The sequence below is a fragment of the Hyperolius riggenbachi genome, chromosome 1, assembly GCF_040937935.1.
Source record: "Hyperolius riggenbachi isolate aHypRig1 chromosome 1, aHypRig1.pri, whole genome shotgun sequence".
NCBI lineage: Eukaryota > Metazoa > Chordata > Amphibia > Anura > Hyperoliidae > Hyperolius > Hyperolius riggenbachi.
The window spans coordinates 571,809,671-571,831,112 of record NC_090646.1 but is presented as its reverse complement, the minus strand read 5'-3'; the positions used below and the strand labels follow the sequence as shown (position 1 = coordinate 571,831,112).

The 21,442-nt window shown below is 43.2% G+C and overlaps 1 protein-coding gene across 1 annotated transcript in view; it reads left to right on the top strand.

Moving 5' to 3' along the window:
* The window catches only part of RASA1 (RAS p21 protein activator 1), a 107,518-nt gene extending 86,657 nt beyond the window's left edge, over window positions 1–20,861 (top strand). Inside the window, exons 20-25 of the mRNA XM_068247916.1 lie at window positions 2,937–3,023; window positions 3,857–3,924; window positions 5,203–5,291; window positions 13,711–13,788; window positions 17,609–17,743; window positions 20,171–20,861. Of these exons, the coding sequence (XP_068104017.1) occupies window positions 2,937–3,023; window positions 3,857–3,924; window positions 5,203–5,291; window positions 13,711–13,788; window positions 17,609–17,743; window positions 20,171–20,254 (541 nt within the window). The 3' untranslated portion in view covers window positions 20,255–20,861. The remainder of the gene's footprint in view (window positions 1–2,936; window positions 3,024–3,856; window positions 3,925–5,202; window positions 5,292–13,710; window positions 13,789–17,608; window positions 17,744–20,170) is intronic.
* Window positions 20,862–21,442: the final 581 nt, after the last annotated feature.

Sequence of the window (21,442 nt, the reverse complement as noted above, 5' to 3'; positions counted from 1 at the left end):
AACTTTTGTGCATTGCTCTAAACCTCCCTGGTGGTGCATTTCTGTCTGGAATAATGTGTCTAAAGCGGTACATTTTTTTCAAGCGTTTTAAACCTCTAATTCATAACTCCAAAAAATATCAGAATAAAGGCCTGGTAGACATTCTGCGTATAAATAAGACTGGAATACAAATTTGCTGAAATGAATTTATCGATAAACCGAAACAATAGCAAAACTGTGCAAATAAGGCCGCAGATTATATATACAGTATGTACATGCAGTACAGTATATACCTAGAAGACCTCCCGTGTGTGGTATATTTTAAAACAAGGAACAGCACACAGGGCGACATTACAATCCGGGCAGTAGAATCTGGTTTCTTTCCGGACATTCTTGCCCATGCTATCAGTCTTGCTGCAGCATACAACGCACATCCTCATTGGTGCAGCTTTTTTTTTGGAGTGGGACGTATGTGCTCTGTAAAGTGATGGCCAGTGAGGCGTTCAGGATTTACAATGTACGATGCACAGCGCCCAACTCTCGCATCTGCTGATGACGTCTGGTACTTCATGCAGATGCATTTGCACATTTTCCAAATAAAATCTGTATGCGTAACTGGCCTGTCACTGCGTTGTTTGTATAAGATGAAAGTGTTCCAAATGCTCTGTTCCAGCAGATGACAAAACATTTTTTTTATAATATTTCTTCTGCTGTTTGCGGACTGCAAGGTAGAACGTCATCGCTTGGTCAGCTCTGTCACCTCACCCATTGTGTTATTTTAGTCCAGGATGACTTGAGGCTTGTCAAGGACTTTACCTCCCCGTATTCTGGTGGTGACAGATGATGCATCATGGACAGTGCTGAGCACACAAACGTCCTTCTTGTCACGCCAGCGGAGTGCCAACATTTTTCTCTTCTGCCAAGCCACAATGTCCCCAGTTTAGTTTTTTCTTGACGAAGGCGATTGGCATTTCTCACCGGTTGGGCCGAACAGTGCCATAGACATCAGTTTTGTTTCTGATGAGGATGTCAAAAAGTTCAAGGGAGCTATAGAAGTTGTCTTTGGTCACACAGTATCCCTTGTTCATCAAAGGATCCACCAAAGTCAGCACAGATAAAGTCGCCAGCCCGTAGCTGTTGAAAGCAGGGTTAAATGTTGTCCCTTTTCTGGTATACAAAACGCTATTCCAAATATATCCCGTTGATGCCTCGCAAAGCATATAGGACTTGACTCCAAAGCGGACCCTCTTGAATGCAATGTACTGTAAGCAAGATAGTCTGCCCTTGTAGGCCAGCAGACTTTCATCCACACCTATGTCCCTCTTGGGTACATAAGTGTTCCTGAAGGTTTACACCACCAGATGATAAACTTCCCAAATTTTTTTTCCAGCTTTAACGCAGGCTGGGTGGACTCAATACAAAGTGCAAAATACTTCATTATAAGTCCAAACCGGTACGCCAACATTACCGTGAAGGAGGTAGCGATGATCTTGTTTGTAGACCAATACCACTTTTGCACGGACTTCCCCACCACCCCCTGCAGAATAATTAGTCCAAGGAACAGCCATAGGTCCTCCTTGGTAACCGGCTCTCACATCCTGCTCCTTGAAAAGGGCCCTCGTGGAGCAGCCAGTTCTTGCGTGGCGTAACTGTTCGTTTCCACCACGATTTTCTCAATGACCGCGTCATTGAAAAATAGCTGCACGTAAGCCAGGGGGCTGTGATCACACTCAATCTTCAGGCCAAGCTCCTCAGTAAAAGGGAAACATGGGGGCGGTGGCGGAGCCTGAGTAGTGTTGATTGGGCACCACACCTGTGCTGCACTAACCTCGGTGTTGGTGGAGTCAGACGACAGGTTACCAGATGTGTATCCAGTACATGCAGAATAGGGCCAATCAAAAATACAATTTTAAAATTTCCCGCACCTCCCCCATGACATCACGATGCCGCTCTGCTCATCTGATTGGCGGCCGGGTCCCCGGAAGAAGAGTGGGGGCTATAGGGATCCCGGCGGCCGGACAATGCTCGCAGCACCCGGGGGAGAGAGGCTGGAGTCCCTCTGCACAGCGCTGATCACGCGTGGGACTCCACAAGACAAGGTACAGCTCTGCTTTCGCTACTCCGACCTGAGCTCGGGTTTACCCCATACAGTATTTTTTTCCAACCTCGAGCTCAGGTCGGGGTTGCTGCCAGAGAGGTTAAACCATGTTATACTTTTTCTCATTACCTTGTTTGCTGCGTTTGCAGAACTGTTGTCCTGTCTGAATGTCAGGTACTGCTTGGTTAAAGGAAACCTGAAGTATGAAAAAAAAGTGTTTCATTTACCTGGGGCTTCTGTTAGCCCCCAGCAGCCGCCCTGTGCCCACGCCATTACCGTGCTGTCCTCCGGTCCCTCACATTCAGTTTCTGCAGTCCCTGGCCGCGCACATCTTCATATGTGCTCCCGTCACTGGGAGCATCCTGCGCAGGTGCAGTAGAGATTTTCTTGCGCAATGGTCGTTGACTTGACTTGTAAGTCAGTGGTGAAGAAACAGAGCTGTGTTGGGGGACCGGAGGATCGTCAGCTAATGTCTCGGGCACAGGGTGGCTGCTGGGCTGGCAGAAGCCCTGGCTAAGTGATATTCCCCCCCCCCCCCCCCCCAAATAATAATTCAGGTCTGCTTTAAGCTGAATAACGGTCTGTGAACTATCCAAACTCCGCACAGTATCACATCATCACCCACAGGAGGTGGGAAGGGGCATCAGATTTTGTTGTAAAAACTGAGCTGATCACCTGACCCTGCCCACCTACTCCAAAAGCTGTATGATGGTGGCCAGCACTACAACTCTGCAGAGTCTCGTTGTCAATCCCTGCCTCTTCCCTCTTCAATGCCTATACACCCTCTTCAGTGCCTATATATACTGTATATCTATACAATATATACATAATATAATAAGCCTCTTTTTTCATTTAATAGAACTTTGAGGTATATTTACGGGTGCTTACAAAGATCTGTTCAACAAAAGTGGCCTTCTAATACAACTATGAGAACCAGAGTTGTTAGGTAAGTGGCTGTGTTGCATGTCTTTTGATCTCTTTTTGCAACAGATTAGTGTTTAACTACAGTTCACTATCACAACATGATGATGATGCAGTCACCTCCACCAGTGGACTCTATCTCTGGTGTCTGTTATTAAGACACAATAAAATTTGGCAAAAATGTAGTAGTTACAAAGGTTACCAAAAGGAAACCAGGATTCTGATTGGTTTCTCTGTGCAATTGCTTCGCTTTTACTTAAATTTCCCGTCCAACTCTCTTAAAAGTCGACTTCTCTGTGCACTGAAAGTCTTGCAGATAATACTATTGCAGTGCATGTCATTCCCAACACTCACTATGGTGTCTAATGATATTTCTAACTGGCATACTGAACATTCCCATAGATGGCAAGGGACATCAAAACTGTGTGTGGTCACTGGTTGTCCCACCAGACTGATATGAATGAATCCTTGTACATTAATTGGTAGTGACAAACTCACTATGCAAATTTAACTATGGTGTATTCAAGAACCAGTTACTGTGAACTAGGGATAAGCGAGATAATTCTAAGCCGCTACCTCTTGCTGATGTGCTCCATGTGGCTCTCCAAATTCCCCCACACTTCCGTCCATCTAAACCAGAGCTTCCACTGTGAAGGTGGAAGCGTGGGGAACATGGAGAGTGACGTGGACCACATCGATAAGAGACAGCGGCTTGCTTTTTGGACAATTTTGCTTTTTGAAAAATTGATCTTGCTCATCCTTACTGTGGATATTGATCTAGAAGTCCTTGATAGATGTGTTTTGAAGTAAGAACATTCCATTTCTTTATTAATTATATTTATCTGTTTCAATTTTCAGTGGTTTTGTTTTTTTACGTCTAATCTGTCCTGCAATCCTTAATCCGAGAATGTTTAATATCATCTCAGGTAAAGATGAAATAAATCCTGATTGATTGTTTTAGTTCTATATATGGTTTTTTTTGGAGGCATTGGAATTTACAAAACCTGTTTCTTGATTTGTCAAAAATAAAGTACTGTACATAGTGGGTGCAGTAAAGTTCCAAATGCAGAATTTCCTGAATTTTGTTGGCCAACATGCCATACGTCTGCATTCAGAAAGGTACGGCACAAAAAAAATAAAATAAAATCGAAGTTTTTCAAATTCGGCCAAGGTGGCCTCTAATGTATGTTTTAATACAGTGTCTGTTGGCACTATGTATGGAACTTGTACTGTAAATAAAGAAGTTGACAGCAAGCTGTATCCATTAAAGAGAACCCGAGGTGGGTTTGAAGAATATTATCTGCATACAGAGGCTGGATCTGCCTATACAGCCCAGCCTCTGTTGCTATCCCAAACCCCCCTAAGGTCCCCCTGCACTCTGCAATCCCTCATAAATCACAGCCACGCTGCTGACAAACAGCTTGTCAGAGCTGGCTGTGTTTATCTCTATAGTGTCAGTCTGCTGCTCTCCCCGCCTCCTGCAGAACTCCAGTCCCCGCCTGCATCCCTTCCCTCCCTGCTGATTGGAGGGAAGGGACGGGGGCAGGGACCGGAGCTATGCAGGAGGCGGGGAAGCAGCTGAGACTGACACTACAGATGTAAACACAGCCTCACAGCATGGCTGTGATTTATGAGGGATTGCAGAGTGCAGGGGGACCTTAGTGGGGTTTGGGATAGCAACAGAGGCTGGGCTGTATAGGCAGATCCAGCCTCTGTATGCAGATAACATTCTTTAAACACACCTCGGGTTCTCTTTAAGATTTACTGTGGCAGCACGTTGGGTCAGGGCTGGGGAAACTACGTATCCGGGCTGTTAGTGTTACTGGGGAGTGTTACTGCATTGTATAGATTGTATAGATCCACGGTCAAGGGTTTACATTGCCTTCTTCAAATGAGTGAAGAAGCTCCCAGTTTTAGTTTTTGGAAACACCAGAGTAACAGTCAAGGTTTGATTGCTTTAGGATTTAGACACAACACTGGTGTGTAATTTAGCCTTTCACTTTAAAGCTGTTCTACTTTTTTTTTATTCAAAGTTAGTACTGTTCTATTTTATCACCTCACAGCAGCATTTGATACAACTATAAAGCATTGCTTTTACTGTAGCTTGTACATGTAGCATGTTACTGCACTGTCCATTGCTTCTTTAATTGTACTCCTGGGCCTGATGTTTTCTGCCTTTATAGTTTAGCACTTTCTACTTTCAGATTCTCCTTCTCCAACTGCTGCAAGAACATTGACGCTGGTCGCCAAGTCTTTGCAAAATTTAGCTAATTTGGTTGAATTTGGATCCAAAGTAAGTATATGCACTGATTTGAGGCAGTGCATTATGGGCTGTGTGAGGAAATTGGTGTAGAGAATGACAAAAGCAGTTAAGTTCTTTGGGTTACTGAACATATATGTTTGCACTGTCTCTTAAAATGAAGGCGTCTCTTTCCTGGGTAAAAAATCTAGGCACTTGTTCCATGTCATGTAAAGTACCTTCTGAAGGGGGTAGGATGGAGTATGGAAAATACACCTCCTTTAGTGATATTCAAAACTACATATTGGCTGAATATTAATGAAATATTTGCTATGCTGTTTTATAGGACTGTCTCTATAAAGTCTAAAACCTGTTCAAAACACCCATAACAATATGAGTTTATACCAATACACCTGGCTTTACAGACCTATATTCTTCAACTACTGTCTTAATTTCCGAGTGAAACAGTGGTCAGAATAAAAGCTGCCTGACAGTGATAGAGAAACACTTTGCAGGTAGGGGTACCACAGATGTGTACAGCCTCTGGAGCCATCACAGAATGGTATTGGCACCCCTGTAGCCTTTCTTCACACAAACTCTGCATAAAGGACATTACATTTCTAATGAGGTGAAGGAGAATGGCCAGAAATATAAAAGAGCAGGTAATCTGTCTATTCCTGCCAATAGTCTTGATAATTGACACTCATTATGCAGATGTTGATCAAGTGCTAGTGCTGAACTTGTGCATTGTCTTTAAAGGACTTACGAGGCCAAAATCCTTAAAGTCAAGTACCTGGAAGATGTTTAAAGGAATACTATTGATGTATGCATTTATTTTTAAATGCTGTATGTTGTAGCACACATTAGGGCAAGTACTAGGAGCAATTTGATTCCTCACACAGCTGTTCCTCTCAGCTGTAAAATCCTCGGTCAGTTTTGGTGTCAGTGTTGGATACAAAATGTATCTAATACTGAGCTCCCAGAGGGCTAGACCATGTCTCTGCAAAGGGGAGATGCTATCAACTCCTCAGTTTATAGTTTAATTATCACCTTGTTGAAAGAATCTTGTTGATATGGTGGTAAGGGGTTAAAGATTCTAGCAATGTGTGTTTATTATCTTTGCTTCTCTTTACTGATAAAGATACTAATAATGCTAATTGTAGACAGTGGTCTGCCCCTCTCAGCAGCTTGTAAAGTGGATGCAGCCTGGAGTGAATCCCTCAAGCAGGCAACCAGTCTGAGTGTAAACACAGACTATTGTTATAGCTTGTTATATTCCAGCAATATTACAGCTCATTTAGTTACCTGTTACCACCTCAGATCAGCCTATTTCTCCTCATGTCTGCTGCATGCTGTGAGTGACACAGTGAAATATATTTGTGAGCTGTGTGACAGAGTAACCAAGCAGCTCAGGGTGACCCAAACTACTATGAGCTGTGTGAGAAATGAATTTTTAAGCAGGGATAGAGGGAGAGAGACCTGGGTGAATAAATAAAGTGCCCCTAGCACTAGTGGTAATGTGTACACTAATATAGAGTATTAAAAAAAAAAGTCGTTTCAATCGATAGTACTCCTTTAAATGCACGGAGGACGCCCTCCGTGCCGTTCCGTCGGGTCCCCTTCCTGAAAGCGCCCCCCGTGCCGATCGCGACCCCACAGGCCGGGTCGGGCTCTCATGCCGCTCCTAATATGGCCGCCGGAGCTGGCCGCGGCTGCGCAGTCCGCATTGCCCCGAGTGCGGCTGCGCAGCTCTAGGGCCAACCCCTCCGAACCACGCACTGTAACGTGGAACGGAGGGGTTGGCCCTAGGGCTGCGCAGCCGCACTCGGGGCAATGCGGACTGCGCAGCCGCGGCCAGCTCCGGCGGCCATATTAGGAGCGGCATGAGAGCCCGACCCGGCCTGTGGGGTCGCGATCGGCACGGGGGGCGCTTTCAGGAAGGGGACCCGGCGGAACGGCACCGAGGGCACGGACAGCGTCCTCCGTGCATTTAAACATCTTCCAGGTACTTGACTGTTTTAAGGATTTTGGCCTCGTAAGTCCTTTAAAGGATACCTGTTTCCATAGCCATATGGAAAAAAAAAAAAAAGTTACATACTTGCATAAGAAGAGGGATGGCCCTGGATCCCTTAGGGCTTTTTCACACCAGAGCCAGTTTTCTGCGGTTTAACGCAAAGTCGAAACTTTGCTTTAACCAAGGTAAAATGAAAAGCTATTGACTTTCATTTTACCTTTCACAGCCGGTGCTGCGTTTTGATGTGTTGCGGTTCGACGCACCCGGGAGCTTTTAATCCCCGGGAGCTGGCATTTTGCGGATTCAATTAATTACTACCGCCACTGATTGCGTCACACCGCTACATACCGACGACACACTGCAGGGCATATAACGCGTGCAGGAGAACGGCTCCTGCATGCGTTCTAGATGTGAAGGAGCCCTTAGAGCCTTCCAGGTCTTCTTATTCCACCACTGGGCCCCAGTTTATGCGATCCCACTTTAATGTCGAAGACTTTGGGTCTCCTAAAAGCTTTGGAATTACTTGGGTCTCCTAATACTTCCAAAGACGAGTGGCTTCCTACTGCGCACTCGTGAGCGTGGACTAATATGAAGCCCATTCACCTTTGGAAGTTGGACAGCAGGGGAACGAGGAAACTGAGAGATGACTGGAAAGGCTCTATAGGATACAGATTCTTCCCTCTTCTGAGGTTATGTAACTTTTTTTATTTAGGTGTCTGCAGGTATCCTTTAAAGTGTTTAGGTAAGGATGATAAAACAGCACTGAGAGACGATGATAAATGGTGTAAAAGGCACCCTATGCTGAGAGATGATTGTTCAAGTGTGACATAGCCTCTTTAATTCCTCTTGTGAGCCAGTATACTTCTCTATGAAAAATGTCCACTTTGCCACCCTCAGTAGTGCACCTCTACCTTCAGAAATATGCAGAGTATATAGACTGTTAACCTGTAGGATTAGACTTCCTAAGTTAGGCAGTGCAGTTACTCAGGGGTTTCTTGTTAACATCTGCATATTGAATTGTAGCTAGGCTGTTAAGTTCTGTACACACACTAGACTTATCTCGGCAGAACCGTAGGAAACTGGTATTGTTTAAAAGGTAATAAACATGACAGCTTCCATATCCCTTTCACTTTAGGTGTCCTTTAAGCAACAGTGACCCCTAAGTGCTCTGTTCTCCTTTGCCTTCCCTCCAGAAGCTGCTTGTTTCTGCATCATAACCTCATTCCTCCTCTTCTCCCCATGGCAACAGAATGCAGCGTTCGGCTTTAGCTAAGGGACAAACCTGTATGGACTTGTTCTCCAACAGTGTTGCCTGCTCACCTCTGGCATATTGAAGGTGTATACACACCTTTATCTCAAAGCAAGAATTCCTTCCCACTGGACAGATTTGCATGCATTTTATGCATTGCTTTTAGCATCCACAACGTGCATGCTATAGATAAAATGCCAAAATGCAGTCTCACCAAAGAACACGTAGCCGCACGAAACACAAGTTGTATTGGGAACAAGCCCTAAGTGGTTTACCTTTACTTTTTGGAAGCATGTAGGTATCTCCTTCACTCATTATAGCTGAAGAAATGTTTTGGAGTGATCGAACATCTTCTAGAACACAGCACTTCTCCAGTTGAAGCTTACATCACTCTTCTGTTTGGATATAGCATGACCTGAATAAAAGGGATCCTCCACATGTTTTTAGGGGAGGGGTGCATACTCTATAAATAGGCCATAGTTTCTAATTAAAGCAAAACTCCAGATGAAAAGGTTACAGAAATGAGGCAGTTTGATCACACCCTGTACTTGTATAAATATGATCCTTTCATGATAAACTGCGGAGAGGTGGGCTGATGTTCTTTTCATGCAGAACATGTCTACATCTAGAGAAAAATATATTTTTGCCTGGAGTTCAGCTGTAAAGAGAACCCAACGTGAACTATGGGTCAAAACTCAACTAAACTGGGGAGAGTGAAGCCCCTGGGTTCCTCTAAGGCTTCCCAATGTGCTTTCTTGCGCTGCCCGGGACCCACCTGCACATCACGACTGTGCTCCTCTTCTTGCACGAGTGCGGCGGGAGAGTGGTCACAAGCTTGGAATTGGACAAGAGCTTGTCGGATTCCTTTGGGCAGTCCAGCCTTGCCCATGGCGAGGCCTCTGCAGGATCCGGAGACTTCCCTCTTCTCTTGATCGGTGGTTTGCATCTGGTACACTTTTAATGAATTGGACAAATCTCTTGTCAGTATGATTTTTTTTCTAGGTCTTTATTTTATGCAGGTTGGCTCACAAATTTCAGCAACAAGGACTCCTCCTGTCAATCCTTGAATGTTAATTAATGTATGCTAATGTGCAATGCAGCACAGACACCATTGTTTTATATCATCCATTCCAAGTCGTATTGGCATAGAGTATTTTCCCTGAACAGTTGGAAAGTTGCTGCACTTGTATGCACGAAGTACATAATCCAATCTAATAATAATAATTCCTTTTATTCTAATTGGCACGGGAGGGACATGATGCTGCTGTGCCACAAAGCTGCGGTTTTGACTCTGGAGCTGTAAGAATAAAAGCCTTTTCTTTTAACTTATTAACTGGTGACGCTTCTGCACTTGCCATTGCATGACCTCCATTTCATTGTAAGTGTAGTCCATCACTCATCCTCTTTTGCCACTCTCACTGTACTGCAGGCACAAAGTAAATATCTGCAAGGAAACCTGCAGAAATGGCCCCTTCTTAACTTTCATCTTTTTTTAAATCTCGAAAATAGAATTTGCAGCCAGCGCTTCTTGCAATTGCAGTGTTTTCGCTGTGTTAATAAAAGCTTTAACCGTGCATCTGAATCTACTGTGAGAGAGGGTTCAGTGTCTGTATCTCCATTGCTTTACTGTTCAGTGCCTGTGACAGACATGGTGTACAATGCAGACCACAGCTACACATCACATACCACGCATGTCTTCTACACATACATTCCACATAGTCCGGTTACTCTTTTCAAAGCAATTGTAACTATGTGTTTGCAAATGTAAAAGTGGACCTGTCAGATTGACAGTGAATAAACACTTGTTTAGTTTTCAGCTGCATTACTTTCCCTGAGGATATCTGTAGAGTTCTTCCTAAATGGAAGCTTGGCCTAAATTTTTCCTTTGCCAAATCATTTCCCCACTGTGTAAAGTCAAAGCCTTAAAGACTACCTCCAGTGCAAAAAGTCACAGCCTGTCATGCCAGGCTCTTTAAAGAGGAACTCCAGTGAAAATAATGTAATAAAAAAGTGCTTCATTTTTACCATAATTATGTATAAATGATTTAGTCAGTGTTTGCTCATTGTAAAATCTTTCCTCTCCCAGATTTACATACTGACATTTATCACTAGGTGACATTTTTACTGTGGGCAGGGTATGTAAGCTGCTCCTAGCTGTTTTGGCTGTTACAGACAGCTGTAAACAGCCATTTCCTGTCTGTGAACATTGTTACATTGTGGCAGTTTGCCCAGAGTACCGCGGTACCAGAGCCTCTTGTAGGAGGGGTTTCATCACAAAATCAGTCATACAGCACCCCCTGATGGTCTGTTTGTGAAATGCAATAGATTTGTCATGTAAAAGGGGGTATCAGTTACTGATTGGGATAAAGTTCAATTCTTGGTCGGAGTTTCTCTTTAAGTGTACCCAAGCTGAAGGTGGGGGTACAAGACGAGATGCTTACCTAAAGATAGAGAAGCCTCAGGATCCTATTGAGGCTTCCCTCCCTGCTCTGATGTCCCCCGTCACTTGTGTGCGGCCCCTGGATGATTGGTGTCAAGTCATTGTTGCTAATCAAATTGGGCCGCACAGCTCCTCTTCCTGCAGCATAGCGGCACAATAGCTGCGTGAGCCCGTGCATGCACTGTGAGCCGGGGGCTCCGTGCTACTGCGCAGGTGGGCTTGTGCGGCCACTCTGCTGGACGATAAGCTACACAGCCCCGATGTGGAGGGGGTCACGCTTAGCCATAGGGTGAGATCGGACCACTGAGGGAAGCCCCAATAGGATCCTGAGACTCCCCTCTCTTCAGGTTGCTATCTTATTTTGAACCCGAGCTTTGGCTCAGGATCACTTTAATGTTGTAGGGATTCAGGGTTAATGATTTACCCGATCCAACATTATGGGGACACAGCTACCCCTCCACGGGAACAGAGTAGTGGCCATGTTCCCTGAACTCTTTGGAAACTTCTGCCTGCGTTGTCACAGCCTGTCCCCAGCTCGGCCCGACACACCACAGCTTCCATTACGAGGGGGGAGAAATGAAAGAAGAAGGGTGGAGTAGGTAATTTTATTTATTTTATTTTTTTAATTCCTAAGGATCCACTCCCGAAACCCCCCCCCCCCCCCCCCCCCCCCCCTTCCAATTCTGTATCATTTAGACTCTCTCCCCTGCAGTCCAGGATCATTTTGTTTTCTTTACTTTAAATACTCTTTAAGATGGCCACACACAATACATTGAAGAGATTTAAATGTACTGCAATTCGATAAGTCATTGGTTATACAGAAAGAAAAGAGTTGTTTTTTTTTCTAATTGAGTGAGAAATGTCCCGTGTTTATCGATAGAAGTAAATTGGGAGTGGCTTCACGTTACCATTTTTTTTATGAAAATTAAATGATGTAGGAAATATCCAGTCCATTTCTTGATTTTAAGACCCAAGCAATTTATTTTTTTTCGGGGATTTCAATTTTCTTTTTATAGTTGGGGAAAAATGTAACGCATGTTTCAAAAATCAATTAAAAAAGTATTGTTTTTCTCGAATGAAGAAATAAAAAAAAATAAGTATGTGGGGCCACCTTTTAGCAGCATCCCGAGTGCCCTCACCACCTGGGAAACCACGACAACTACTCTCCAAAGAATGGCAAGTGCTTGCTACCAAGTAGCACCTAGCTTTTTACATGGTCAGCAGGGCAAATTTGAAGGCGCAGAAAGTGTACCTGCAGTACCAGATCTACCAAGGGTTGAACCAAATACAAGATCTCCTCCTAAACTAGAAGGAGACATCAGTTTCACATAATAATGCAGCATATGTAGCCTGTCTCATGCCCTCCTAACCACTGCTATGTGACTTGCAATCAGGAATGATGATTCTAGCTGGGAAAAACTCAATGGCTGTTAAGATGCAGCTGCTACCACTTCTCCCTATTGCAGGGCTTCCCAACCCTGTCCTCAAGTACTACAAACATTCACAGGTGAGCTAATTGGTGTCTCAGCAGAGCTGATTACCTACCACTAGAGTGCTTTTGAACATTTAGGGATTGCTTTCAATCACTAGCGATATCTCTAAATGCCCTGCCAATGTAAATGGATGGATGGACAGATTCCACTAGATTAGGCAAATCACAATTGCAGGACATGCAGCATTTTGGGAGCATTCCCATTCTAATGTATTATATAGGAGCAGGGAAATTGGTCCCAAAATCGCATGCAAAGCGTTACCACAAATTGCTAGCGATTGCGATAGCTCTTTGCGCTTTGTAGTGGGTCCCAGGCCTCACACATCTTTTGTTAGTTTAGAGCGAGATCCTACCAGTGCACTATCCTAGACTGTGAAACTGATATTCTAATTTATATTCAATTTTTGTGGTGAAATCTTTCAATAAGGCGTAGATTATTTGATTCATAGCCCTATAGCAGTTAGGTTGTATTTTTTAGTCTGCCCTAAATGAAAATGACACTCTGAAACTGGTGAAGACTAGTTGACCCCTCTTCTTCCATGTGCAACCAGTTGACATCTGCGAAAAACTATGGCCTAAAAAGCTGTTTTCAATGGATCATTTTTCAGTCTCTTAACTGGTACTTTGTGTATAGTAGCTTGTAACTGTTGCTGGTGTGGCTTTAAATGTTAGATTTGTATGGTGTAATTGTGTAACATGTACATCCTATGAGTATCTCTTCTTGCCACACATTTACACCTCTGTCTCATTTCTTGCATCTTGTAAATGATTATACTATATTCTGTATTTGAATGGCAGTCAAACTACCTTGTGGTTTGTAGATTACTGAAAAAGTCAATTTTAAATTAAAGTGGTCTTCCAGCATTAACTAAACTTGAAGTTAGAGACCTCCATCTGCCCTCTAGCAGGGCTCATCTCTCTGATGTTACCATTCTATCTAATTTTACCATTATACTGGCAAGGGTTTTACATTAATTTTTCCAGTCTACTAGCAATGGCAGCAGCTTCACATTTCGTCTCATCCCACACCTACAATAGCTGACGATTATTCTACAGCTCAGTAGATTCATTTATCAAGAACACTTTACACTAATCCATATTGAACCACATCGCTGGGAGGGGGAGGAGACTGGGCTGTTAATTGCCGTGTTTAACTTTTAGTCCTGGAAAACCACTTTAACTTGTGTGATCAGCATGTTTGTCCTGGCACATTTATACTCATCCCTTACACAAATATTCTTTTTGTACTGAGTTGTTTTTAAATGTTGTGTGTTCCAGGAACCCTATATGGAAGGTGTGAATCCATTTATAAAGAACAATAAACATCGCATGATCATGTTCTTAGATGAACTTGGGGTGAGTTACCATAACTATTTTACTGTGAAAGTTGCCTTTTAGCACTGTGCTTCACTTTTGATGGGAAAAAAAACACTTCTGCCTGATTGGAGTAAAATTCCTCATATACACAAGGATTAGTATAAAAAGATCATAAAGCCATTTTTCTTGTTGCAGAATAACATTTTATTTCCTTCAGGGAGAGTTCACACTTTCGCACATGATTTTTCAGACACAGGCCGGTATCTAATACACTTTTTTTTTTCCTGAGTTTTCTCCCAGGAGATAATTTTTTATCTTATCCCAAAATAGCTTTTCAGCATTCAACAAATGAAGAACTAAGTAGGTAAAAAAAGTCAAACTTATTTGGAGTATTTTCTTGCATGGTGGGATTTTATTGGTATTTTTTGAGAAAATCTCCTTGGAGAAAAGTTAATAGGATATGGGCCACTGTGCGTTCATCTGATTTGAAAAGTGTTTTTTTTCCACAGTTGCAAATGATCTCACATGTGCGCAAGAAAAAAAATAAAAAAAACTTGACAATTTGTTTTTAAGAGCCCATTCACACTTGCGTTTGCAAAACGCCGGTGATTTTTGCAGGAGTGATTTTTCCGCAATTTCACGTGGAAAAATCACTGAACACTGTGGCGATTTTTCCGCAATCACGTTTAGCTCTTCTATAGCACTGCAGGCGGCGCGTTTCATGCTTTTGGGCGATTTTGCGGCAATTAGCGCAAATAAGTAAGCAAGTAAGAACAGGCCCATAGGGTTTTATTACACTAGCGCTTTTTAAAAGCACTAGTGTTTAAGCGTTTTGCCAAAATCGCGGCAAAACGCTCTAGTGTGAATAATCCCATTAACATTAGTTTTTAAATACAACTCTTTCCTCCAGTCATTAGTATACTTAGGAATATTATAGATGTATACATTGCCATGATTCTCCTTGGAGCTGTGCATAGTAAGAAACAACTGTAGGTACATAATACAGACAATAGTACATAATATTGCACTGAGTTTGTAAATAAATGTTCCAGAGACTAATAAAAAGTCGGGCTGTTCCCACTTGAGCTGAGAACGGACATTTTTTTTTGTCCGTTCTCTGCTCATTTCAAAGCTTACAGTGAACGGCTTCTATTTTATATATAGGAGCCGATCACACTTGTCACTCTGCAACAGATCCGTGAGATCTGCTGCGGTAAGTCGATAGTCCCGGATGAGCAGATGCGTTTCCCATATAGTCTGAGGAAATGCACCTGCCCCAGGCTCTAGCCAGACCATCGGAGTGGACACTGCACGGTCGGCTCCTGCTGGCATGTGATCTAGCGCAAGTGGTAACCGTGCCTAAAACAGTACCGTATTCTTCGGACTATAAGATGCACTTTTTCTCCCCCAAATGTGTGTGTGTGGGGGGGGGGGGGGGGGGTGTTAAGTCAGTGCGTCTTATAGTCTGAAGGTACCCCCTAGCTCTGTCCTACTTTACCGTTGTGTGTCACTGGAGTCCCCATGTGCCATCTTCCCTCCTGTGTCCCTAGTCTCCTCCTCCTTCTCACTGCCCTGCCCCCCTGTCCCCTTCTGACATGGTACATACTGGTAGTTGGCGTGATCAATGTCGTCTCCAGGACCTCTATGCAGTCCCCTTCCCCGCAGTTCCAGCTGATCCTGCCCTGTGTCGCGGCCTCCAGGGTCCATGCGGCCAATCGGGCAATGCTGCAAGCCAATTAACGAGGTCTCTGGGACCTCCATGCAGCCATCCAGTCCCCCTCTCCGTGGTTCTAGCTGATCCTGCCCTACCATACGGACAATCGCTGCAAGCCAATCACGAGGGAGCTGATGGTCTCGGAGGCGGGACCATGGCTCCATCATTGGGCCAATCACTGCACTTGCTCAGTAGCAGCGAATGCAGTGATTGGCCCTCTGGCGAAGCCATGGTCCCGCCTCAGAGACCATCGGCTCCCCCGTGATTGGCTGCATGGCTCCTTCTTAGTAACCTGCGGTTTCTCCAGACACTAGTCCTAAGCCCGGCCGTGATAGTGGTGTGGTGGAGTGACCTGATCACTACTTGGACTTGGAGCTAGGGGAGGACGTGCCAGGTCCTCATCATCACATCAATGACAGTGAGTCCCCGGATATACTATTTAGGGAGCAGTCATTCTTCTGGTGCGTTGATGAGGACTCTAATTGGTACTGTGTGCTGTACTGTATTGTCCTTTCCATCCCAGCATGTCTGGCCTGACAAGACTCCAGCTCAGCTGGAGAGGCAGTGAGGGGGGATTGGATGGCTGCATGGAGGTCCTTTATCATGCCAAGTACGGTACAAAAAACTTACCAGAAGGGGGGGGAGGTGATGTGTCAAAGTAGGACACTGGGGACACAGGAGGAGATGGGAGCAGATGGCACATGGGATACCGGACCCCTCTGTCCGGTATCCCATGTGCCACCTGCTCCCACATAGGGGGTTGATGTCACACAGGGAACACACACAGGAGGGCAGATGGCACAGAGGGGTCACAGGAGGGCACAGGGCAGCAGATGGCACACTGGGTTCACCAGACAGGGGATACAGGAGGTCGCAGGGAGGCAGATAAGACACAGGAGGACACCAGAAACACGGGCACAGAGAATGAGATGGCGGCAAAGGACAGAGGGGACTTAGGAAACAGAGAAGGACGCAGTGACATAGGACAAGGAGCAAAGGAGGACACGGGGACAGATGCAGTCATCAGGGAGACAGAGGAGATGCAGGGGGACAGAGGAGGTCATATGGGGTGCAAAGGAGGACCCAGGAGGAGCAGAGAATGACGCAAGAAGTTCAAAGAAGGCACAAAGTGGATAAAAGGGGGCATAATAATTGGGGAGATGGAGGGGAGAGGATCCACAAGATGCCCCTGCACCATGGATGCACCAGGTTTAGTATATATCTATTTTTTTTTACCTGGTTTTCGTCCTCTAAACTTAAGTGTGTCTTATGGTCAGGATAGTCTTATAGTCCGAAAAATACGGTAATTAGTTTAAACTAAAGGGAGAGAGAGAACGCTGCCCTTGCAAAGGAACAATCTAAATACTTAGTCATTTATTTCTGTATGTTGTTCACTGAGACATAGGGGATACTAGAGTTCTCTCAAACCCAACTGACAGACTGCAAAACAGAAGTGCTTGTCAGCCTTTTAGAAGAAAAGAAATCAGCCTTTTAGAAGAAATCCAGATGACCTGCATGAAAGCATACCTAGTATGTATGGAGACAAAACATTTAAAGCAAAACGCCATCAAAAACTGATGGCATGTTGCTTTCTCTCACACTGCTCTGTGATGTCACCTCATTGCTTATTCAGACCTGTTTTCAGTCCAACTTCCTGCTAGACAGTCATCATTACACTGTATAATAGAATATACAGCCTCAGAGCACACCTGTGTACCTGTTGTATTAAGAGGTTAGTGCTACAGTAGACGTATAGAAGGTGATTTAACACCGTAATCTGAAAACTATAATTTGTGAGCTGTATATTTACTGTGTGAATACGAAATCCAGCAAGGTGATACCTTTCATTGCTGGAGTAGTTTGATATTTCACTCTTCAGAGACAGTGCAGTTGTCTTTGTTTGGCATAATAGGAAGTATATTTTATATGATGTAAGAGATCAGAGCTGTCTTGAAAGCTTTCAGCTTTTGTCTGTAAAATGTATCATCTTTCGCTACATTTCCTGCTTCTTTCAATGGCTAAATATTGCTTCTGTTCCCAATTGTTCGTGCCTTTGTGTTTAGAGGAAATGTGACTGAAGAAGTTTTTACAAATATTAAGTCGTCTTTTTGCCAATATTACTATTATGTGTTCCACTTTTTTCAGAACGTCCCTGAGCTCCCCGATACTACTGAACACTCTAGGACCGACCTGTCCCGTAACTTGGCAGCTTTGCACGAGATGTGTGTGACACATTCTGATGAACTCCGAACTATCAGCAACGAGCGAGGAGCACAGCAGGTACTCGCTCCACTCTTGTGTGCCAGTGCTTTTACATGTGGTCAAAACAGTCACATCATTTGGTTGAAAGACATCGATCCAAGCTCAGCCAGAAGAAAAAAAAACTGTCCTGCACTCTCACATATCCTAGTTGATCCAGAGGAAGATGAAAAAGCCTTACAATTTCCTTCCTGATTCCAGATGGCAGTCAGATAAAATCCTACTTGTGTGGGCCAAATAGTGCCATCAAGTTTGGCCCGCAAGTGATTGCCCTAGATTACATTATGTTTGGCCTGCACAGCCCTGTTTTAGCTCTGCCTACTCGTTTTCACAAGGGGGAGTTCTGTCTGTAAGCATGCCTATCATGGCCCTGCTTCGCCCACTCCCACATGCTTCTGGGCTCGGGACACTGCTCTTGTAATGTGCCATCTTTGTGCTCACTTTCCTCCACACTGTCACATGTTTCTCTTTCATCTCCATATCTTTATGATCTCTGGCACTGCAGGCTGACTCCTCTGTCAGTCCTAGCTTTTAAGGTATGACAAGGGCCAATTTTGCTATTGGGGGGTGGAAGGGGCGTGGCAGAACGATGATGACTGAAAGACGATGAGCAGCGCATGCGGCAGGCAGGGGAGAGACGCGATCAATGAGATCGTGTCGCTGGGGATGAGTAGATCCACCAGGCGGATCGCTTGCGGTTTGGGGATCGATGGATGCCATACACACGCCTCATTATCAGCTGAGGCGGATGTTATCAGCCACCTCAGCTGACTTAAAGGACAGTTGAAGCAGGAGCAATATGTAGGCTTGTATAGTTCTAGTAAAAGGACTTTTAGGTCATCAAAAAAAGAGGAACTGGAATGCAGTCTTGCGGTACAAAAAGCACTTAGAAAACTTTATTAACACACATACTGACAAAAAAATTGTTTAAAAGGGTTTCCTTTGGTTCCACATAATCAGTCTTCACACATTAGACAATATGTCTCCATACATTGAACAATATGTTATATAGACAACAGAAAAGAAGGCTGACAAGTGTACTGATCTGGCTTAGCTTGATGAGTAGTTGCAACCTTAGTAGGCATGCGTTTTTAAAGGCAATGACACATGTTCGTTTCAGGCTTTTTTTGTAATATGAATGCCCTTCATCAGGCTGTAATACACAGTTCTAAAAAAAAAAAAAAAAAAAAAAAAAAATTGAAAATATACATTAAAATCGCAAATGGGTATTTTGCCAAGAAGTGATACCATCCCAGGTCCAGAATGAAAATACCGAAATGATAGATCAAGATTTTTTTCCATCCATTGACGTTACTTTCTCTTTGATGTCTTCCTTTAACACACTTTCTTGATATGTAGGTTCATAAAAATTTATTTGAACCTGGTGTAGTACATACCATTGATCAGGTTATCACTTATGAGATAATTTCCATATTCTCTTTAGAATAACTTTTTAAGCATTTTACAATGGAAAAAGTAATTAAAAGTTTGTGAAAAAGTACTAGAAAAATTATTTTGAGTATTCTTGTTTGCTAGTGGTTTAAAAGGCATTTTTTGACAAGTTGTGAAAATATCTCCTAGGGCCCCTCGCCCATATGCAATAAACTTTCTCCTAAGTTTTCTCCTAGGTGATATTTTTAAACGTGACAATAAAATGCCGTTTAAGCCACCAGAAAGTAATACAATACTCAAAACCATTTTTATAGTACTTTTTCACTTCATTTTTGTTACTTTTTCAGTTGAAAGGTGCTGGTAAGTCATTTTAAATAGAAGATGAAAAATTGTTCATGGCCCATATACAATTTTTCACCGTAGTTGTCTCCTAGGTGATGGTTTTTAAATTTGTCAATAAAATGCCTATTAAGCCACCAGAAAGCAAGAACATACTCAAAATAATTTTGTCAGTACTTTTCAACCCTACCTTTCAGTACTTTTTCAGTTGAAAAGTGCTGGAAAACAATTTTAAATAGAAGATAAAATTCTTAGGAGAAAACTTGGGCCCATATGCAATTAGCTTTTTTTTTTTTCCTCCCATGTGTGACTTTTTTTTTTTTTTTACTTTTTTCACTCACAGACCCAATCCAAGTAATGCTAGGTACACAACATACGTTTTTGCGTCCGATAGATAAATTCCATCATGTCTGATATTCCTTCTGATAGTTTTATGGTCGATTTCCCATAGAAGTGAATGGAAAACGTTAAGAAAAACAAGCGGAAGATAAGAGAATCGATAGGAAAAAACGGTTGGATGGAAAATAGAGTGGAAAAAACGTATCGTATGTACCTAGCATTAAGTATAAAATTAATGGCAGAGCTCAAAGGTTCTCAGTACACCAAAAAAAAAAAAAAAAATAACTAGCTCAGAATCCTATAGCAATATCTTGTTAAATTAATGAGTTTGACTTTAAATTGAATCTTGACATTTCATATTTTTATTTCTCCGAACAGCATGTCCTCAAAAAGCTTCTGGCAATCACAGAGCTCCTCCAGCAGAAACAAAATCAGTATTGTGTATCGAACAACACCAGGTAGCATACACCTGTCTCGCTTGCATGTGAACACCTGGAGATAAATTCACAATATCACTTCCAATCGCTCTTTCCAAAAATAGCACAGAGTAGCCCCGTCTCTTGTGACATGTGGGACTATGCTGACAGATGTGTGCGCAAATGGCACGATTAACACTTTGAACTGACTTGTATGAGCTTTTGAGCCTTCGTCTGTTAATGTCAAGAACTACAGTTCACTGCATTATGCCAAAGTCTACAATCCCAAAACCTGACGGTTGACGTGTTTCGCTATTGGACGGTCATTTATAACTGGATTACAAACTATTTTTTATACTGTTATTTCTAAATGGTTTCTGTTAGTATTGCTTGCAAGTGTTCATCCAACCTGACATTTAGTTTGATTTCTAAAAACTGACAGAGGAACAAGTGCTATTATTTTGTGTGTCCTGTCGTTCTGGGATCATGTTATAAGAGACTTTTTATGTGCCACTGATTTATGGTAGTTTTTTTTTTTTGTTAAAACCTGTATAATGAAAAGCTTTTGTAAAATGTTTACATCATTAAATAATTGATTTCCTTAAATTTATTGTTGTATCTGATGTGCATGCATTAAACAGTTTTGTAAAGTATTTTGTGGCTTATTTTATTAAACTACTCCAGAAACAGATTTTCATTTCTTCTCTCTGTAATACTGCCAAGCTGCATAGGTAGTGGTGTGCCTCTCTGCCAGTATGTGGTGTCTTCTGTACTAAATAGCGGAAAGTGACAGTCCCTTTGGAGAACAATAGAAGTTGAATGTGCAGTTCGTGATAAGCTTTGAGAGGAGGTGGCCCAGGGATATAAAAGGTTTTATCTTCCCTGGCGTTATGATTATCTCCAGATTTAGGTTCTAAAAGCCATGCAATTTTTTTCATAAGCTTTTAAACCCTAAAAACAGGAAGAAAAACCTACCTTAGAGGGGTCTGCAGCAGCTCCTGCATGAAACTCACTCAGGCAACGGATTACCACCCTGTTCTGTGGCTTTCTGTCCTGAGCCGGACTCTGGATTACCGCTAAGGTTAAAGAGACTGTTATTAAAAAATCCCTGGGAAATGCTTACCTTGGGAGGGGGAAGCCTCTGGATCCTAATGAGGCTTCCCCCATCCCCCTAAACCTCAGGAATACAGTGCTGGCTGCCCTGAAACTGCTGTGACACAGTAGCACCTGTAAT